Source organism: Cryptomeria japonica, chromosome 5, assembly GCF_030272615.1.
Source record: "Cryptomeria japonica chromosome 5, Sugi_1.0, whole genome shotgun sequence".
In the NCBI taxonomy this organism is placed as follows: Eukaryota; Viridiplantae; Streptophyta; class Pinopsida; order Cupressales; family Cupressaceae; genus Cryptomeria; species Cryptomeria japonica.
This window is the reverse complement of record NC_081409.1, coordinates 694,427,174-694,433,705: the sequence shown is the minus strand read 5'-3', so window position 1 is coordinate 694,433,705 and position 6,532 is coordinate 694,427,174. Positions and strand designations below refer to the sequence as shown.

At 34.6% G+C, this 6,532-nt stretch overlaps 1 protein-coding gene across 1 annotated transcript; it reads right to left on the bottom strand.

Annotated features, from left to right (window-relative positions):
- Positions 1 to 1,157: 1,157 nt before the first annotated feature.
- LOC131042545 (antimicrobial peptide 1-like) lies at positions 1,158 to 1,478 on the bottom strand. The gene has a single exon (XM_057975861.2). The coding sequence runs from the start codon at positions 1,476 to 1,478 to the stop codon at positions 1,158 to 1,160; it is 321 nt and encodes a 106-aa protein (XP_057831844.2).
- Between the last annotated feature and the right edge of the window lie 5,054 nt (positions 1,479 to 6,532).

The window sequence follows — 6,532 nt, the reverse complement described above, 5'->3', positions numbered from 1 at the left end:
ATTAATGCAAGTGAAGTATTTCTTAATGTTTTATAAAAACTATGTAGAATAATTGATATTTTTAATGCTATTCTAGTTCTCATTTAAAGATATGAATTAGAAAGTTTCCTTTTCTATGTAAATTTTCTCAAACATAAATAAATACATTCAAAATCTCATAAATGAAATTGAATAATAGAATGCTTGAAAGTAATTTAGAATAAGGTAGCTACACCTTAAACTAATTAGATACCCATCCTAATCCACTTCTCTTCACGAGGAATGGCACACATAGAAAAAAAGTAGAAAAAAGTAAATAGAGAGATTGAATACAAAATATATAATGTTGAAGTTTATGATTTTCATTAAGTAGTAGATATATGTTTTGATTAGATTAGTAAGGGGAAAGGCCTAGCTCTATTACATAACTACCATTAAAGTAATCAAAACTAATTTTAATAGAAGTGAGATTAATCATACATATATAAGATCAACTAAGAGAAACTCAAATATAACATTGTATTATTATTTTAAAATTATTATAACATAAATTAATTCTAGATAATAAAGCTTATATACTCAATCCATCCAACATAAAGATTTAGATGATGTAGAGGGTATGAATTTATCAAATTATTCAAATTTCTACTTCACAACATGGTCCTATTATATCCACTATTAGTCAACTTGTGAATATTGTACATGTTCCCCCAAATACCTATTTTTTTCACTTTGTACACTAATGAATAGGTCATGTCAATTTGTACTTCAAGTATTATACGTAACAAATTCAATGAGAATTAAAGATGCTTCCAATAATACCATAAAGTGAAGCAAACTCTTTCCTAGCGTTTAAAGAGTGGTCAATGGTTGAAATGAATAAATATTTTTCAAAACATTAATAATTCTATAAAATAGTATTTGGAAACCAATACATGGAATATTACATCATAGTCGCTCCAATTTGAATTTTACATTTAAGCTTGATTAACCTTAGTTTTAGTAATCTTACTTTTTATTTTCCTAAAAAAGCTTACTCAACACAAACTTATGAAATAGATCTTTACCTAAATAAAATAAAAATCACCAAACCAAATCCAGACTCAACTCCTGCTATACGAGAGGCACACAAAAGCAGTGTCTTTATTCATCGATAGCAATAGTCGTTAGGGCACACATTATGAGCACTGAATGAAGATACTATTCCACCCAAAACCATTGCAGTCCTGTGTAGTGGCACTAAGCTCAGTATCTGGTGTACCCTCGCATTTATCAGAATTATAAAGATACGCAGGCTGTCCGGCATCGTATCGAAAAACATATCCTGCGCGGTAGGATGTTGGTATGGAAAAACAATAACCACAGAACATGGAAACATTACCCGGGAGTGTACACCCAGGCCCTTGCAAAGCAATAAAATTACTACCCACAGAAGGCTTTACAATCAAGAGCCATACAAGCAATACTCCCATAAACTTCAAAACATTATTTTTCTTCATAACGTTAGAGAACAATGTAGTTGAGAGATCAAATGTTTACATGTGGTGGAGAAGAAATTGTGGATTGTATATTATAGAGAGGAAGAGTAGGATATTTGCCGCACCAGAAAGAAATTGGATGAGTTGTTGCTTAGTATGGGTCGTTCTGCGTTTCCAAGGCTGTCGTTTCAAACTATCTACCTTTTACTCTGAAATATGTTTTCCAAGATATTGTTTTCGTTGTTAGCGAGCTAAATTATTTTTTAGCACCTTGCGTCGATAGATATTATCGCATCCAACTTGTTTGAAGCAAAGCGGATATTTGCCGCACCGGCAACTAATGTCATAGACATTTTTATAATCATTAATTATTGTTATATTTTTATTTGATTTGATGTTTATTTTTAGAATGGAATATTAAAAAAGTTCTCTATGCTTTATGTTTTGGTCGATGTTCATGTCCTTTCCCATTTTGGTTATTGAATTTGGTTTCATAACTGTTAGGAATATTTTCTATAAGAAAGATAGACAAAGATATAGATAGATGAAGAGGGAGATAAAAGGAAAGAGAGGAAGAGGGTGACATTAGATGATAAACAAAGACATAAAAGATAAATAAAGTGACACAACATGGAGATGGGTTCTGAAAAAGATTATTTTTAAAAATGTTCCCCATTAGATTGTTGCAAAAATTTATAAGAATTTATTCCACCTCTCTCTCCTTGTATATTATTTTTCTCCTCTCTAACAATATTTCTCTTTTCTTTTTTCCTATAGATTTTAATAATGATAAATTAAAGAGAAATATAATGTGAAATTTGCTAGTAAATTGACACACTCGCTTTAAAAGAACAAGTTCAATCTATTTTGAAGGCCATTACTTCCCTAATACTTACTTTGATTTAAAAGAAATTTCTAATATGTGTAGATCATTTGCATCATAATAAATAGTAGTTCTTTTAATAAATATTTTTCGAGACACTAGTGAGCCATTTTTTATGACAATTTGTGTAAGGAAGCAAAGGTGTGCGGAAACGCTTCCTACGCTAATCTTGAGAGGACGATTATGCGAATTTCAACTTAACTATTACAAAGATTACAAGAAGCACATAGAGTAGAAATAAAACAATAAATACATAACATAGTGATTATCGTGGGGAAAACCCATATGGGTGAAAAGCCCCACACTCTAAAACCTACATAATGTATTAACAAATTAACAAGAGATTACAATACACTTGCAACACAAGTTCTTACAAGAGCATCACCTCAACTCAAGCTCGAAGAGACTTCACTAGCATCCTTCTAGCACCCAGCCTTGCAAACCAAACTCCATAATACAAACTCCTCCTCAAGCCCTCATTATATAGGAATTTTACAACCAGGAAACCATTTGTGGTTTTACAATACCATGGACAAAACCTCCATGACACATGTTTCCCACCCTTGACATTTGTTTTTCCAAGATAAGAAAACAAGGTTAAAAGTAGTTACTCACGTCCAAACTCTTATCCCCTTTGACCCTCATAACTAACATGAAATGTGTCATATAATCTCTAAAAATGGCCCTCCTATATTATATTATGGACAAGGCATCTCTTGACAACTCATATACCTTTTTCCAAGGCACCGACACATGGGAAAGCTCCCAACTATATTTGGAACTATTTACTAAAAATTGCATGGTTGAGACACATGTATCTCAACATTCTCCCACTTGTCGAATACTTTGCAAGAGTCAGGGGATCCATATTACCATGGACTCAATAGTCAAGGGCCAAGAGGCCCATAGACTCCGAACACCATTTGAACTTCTCTGTGCTCATGGGTTTAGTTAATGAATCAGTAATATTCACCAAATTTTCTACCTTCTCCAGCTTTACCCTGCCATCCTCAACCATATTTCTCACAAAATGACATTGTACATCAATGTGTTTGGTCCTAGCATGAAAAGTCAGGTTCTTCGCTAGGCAGATTGCACTCTGACTGTCACTATAAATTGTCACTACACCCTATTTAAACTCTATATCTAAATGCAATCTCTTGAGCCAAATGGCTTCCTTGCAGGCATGAGTAGCTACCATATACTTTGCCTCTGTAGTGGACAAAGTGACCATAGCCCGTCGCTTGCTCATCCAACTGATTGCACCACCAAATAATGTAAACACGTATGCATTGGTGGATCTTCTTCTATCAACATCACCAGCCTAGTCTGAATCCACAAAGCCTCTAATATCCAAGGAATGCTCATTTCCTATTCCATGAAAACATATAGAGTATTCTGAGGTACCCCACAAGTATCTAAAAACTCTTTTTACTACACCCCAATGTGCTCTTCCTAGATTAGACATGTAACGAGAAAGTACTCCCACTGCTTGGGCAATATCTGGTCTTGTACAAACCATAGCATACATCAAACTTCCAACAACACTTTGGTATGGTACTCAACTCATCTCTTCCATCTCTAATGGGGATGTAGGACACTGTGAACTAGAAAGCTTTGTTCCCATTGTAACAGGAACATTCAATGGTCTAGAATCTTGCATATTAAATCTTCTCAAAATAGTACCAACATACTTACTCTGGCCTAGCAAAAGCTTTTTGTTTTGTCTATCTCTTACAATCTCCATTCCCAGAATGTGTCTTGCTGCACCAAGATCTTTCATATCAAATTTTGCTGAGAGTTGAGATTTAAATTTTGCAATCAAACCTTTTTCTTTCCTAATAAACAACATGTCATCAACATACAAGGCAATAAATAGGAAACGATCATCATCAGATTTGAAATATATACAGTGATCAGATTTAGACCGCACAAACCCCAAACTCAACACATATGTATCAAACTTCTGGTACCACATCATAGGACTCTATTTTAAACCATACAAGGATTTCTTCAACTTACAAACCAAATTACTTTTACCTTTTACCACATAGTGCTCTGGCTGTGTCATATAAATTTCTTCCTCCAAATCTCCATGAAGAAAAGCAGTTTTTATATCCATTTGTTCGACCTCTAGATCATAAGCTACTGCAATAGAAAGCAAGAAATGAATGGATGTCATTTTGGCTACAGGAGAAAAAAATCTCACCATAATATACTCCCTCAACCTAGGAGTAACCTTTTGCAACCAAACGTGCTTTGTACTTCTCAATTCTTCCATCTGAACCTATCTTCCTTTTGAACACCCATTTGCAACCAACAGGCTTTCATCCTTCAGGCAATGGTACAAGGTCCCATGTGTCATTCTTCTTAAGAGCTACCATCTCTTCATCTATGACAATTTTCCAGGACTCTGAATCATTCATACCAAGAGCCTCTTCTACAAATTTTGGTTCATCAATATTAGCATTCAAAGAAAATATGCATCTCTAATCATCAGGAGAATATCCATACCTTTTAGGTGGTTTTCTTTGTCTAGTAGACCTTCAAACAAGTTCAGGTTCAGGTTCTTCTTCTTCCTCTAATGATTTAGAACTCGTAGAGCTCTCATGAACTTCCTGTCTTCCTAAGGGCCTCGATTCAACTTTTTCAGGTGTAGTAGGCAATTGAATCACATCTCTCTTTTCTTCCTTCTATTCTAGTTGCACTGTAATAGAAGAAGACTTAGTTTCTCTAAAAATAACACTTTTGGAATAAAATACCTTTTGTGCAGCAGGATTCCAAAGCATGTATCCTTTCACACTATAACTGTATCCAATGAATATACATTTAACATCTTTGTTATCTAATTTTGTCTGCTTCTCCTTTGGCACATGAGCATATGCCTCACAACCAAAAAATCTCAGATGACTAAGTGAAGGCTTATGGCCCAACCATGCTTCTAGTCACATTTTATCAACAAGAGCTAATGTAGGAGACCTATTTATCAGGTAGCAGGTAGTGGCTACAGCTTCAGCTTAGAACTTTTGTTCTATACTAGCACCACTTAGCATACTCCTAGCCTTCTCCATCAAGGTCCTATTCATTCTTTCTGCAACTCCATTCTATTGTAGAGAATATGGAGTTGTCTTCTGTCTCTTACTACCACAATCTTTACAAAATGTGCCAAAATCATTAGAGCAATATTCACTGCCATTATCTATCCTTAAACATTTTATCTTCTTTCCAATCTGCAACTCAACCATTGCTTTAAATTCTTTGAAATGACTAAAAACTTCAGCTTTATTGTTAAGAAAATAAACCCATGTTCTTCTACTGAAATCATCAATGAAAGAAACATAATAAACTAATTTACCAATAGAAGAAACATAAACTAGACCAAATACATCTGAATGGATTAGATCGAAAACACTTGAAGACTTATAAGAACTGGAGTAAAACGAAATGCAGTTTTGTTTTCCATAAATACAATGCTCACAAAAATCAAATTCAAGATTGCAATCATTCAACCCATTAACAAGGTTCTTATTTTTCAAAGTTTGTAGACCCTTCTCACCTATGTGGTCGAGTCTCTAGTGCCACAACATTGTCTTCTCTGTAGGCAACTTTGATTCGGAAGACAGAGCACCCTTGGGTACCCAAAAACCATGACCATCTGTTGAAAGAGGCACCCTATCCTTTTCCAACATAGTCTTTATCATAGTCTTATCAGAAGTGCTATTGCACTCAACTGTGCATGCATCAAGATGGTACAATGTACCCATTCTACTTCCTCTTTCTATTACCATAGCACCTCTTACCATTTTAACACCTACTTCAGAAAACTGTACATGGACACCCGCATCTATTAGTTTGCTAATAGGTAAAACAAATTTGCTAGTCTCAAGATATGCAAGACACCATCACATCTTCTAGTTCTACCACTAGAAACTTTAACATGAACACTTCCACAACCAACAATATCAAGAAAGGAGTTATCACCCAAATACACCTTACCACCATCAAAATTTTCATACTTACTAAACCAGTTTCTACTAGGGGTCATGTGGAAAGATGCACCTGAGTCTATCAACCATGCATTATCACCCGCACGAGTGGCCAAGGCTACAATAAAAGCATCTCCATCTTCCTTCTCGAACTCAGAATCAAAATCTTGCTTCTTCTTCTTTTTCTTCTTATCTTCTTTATAGTC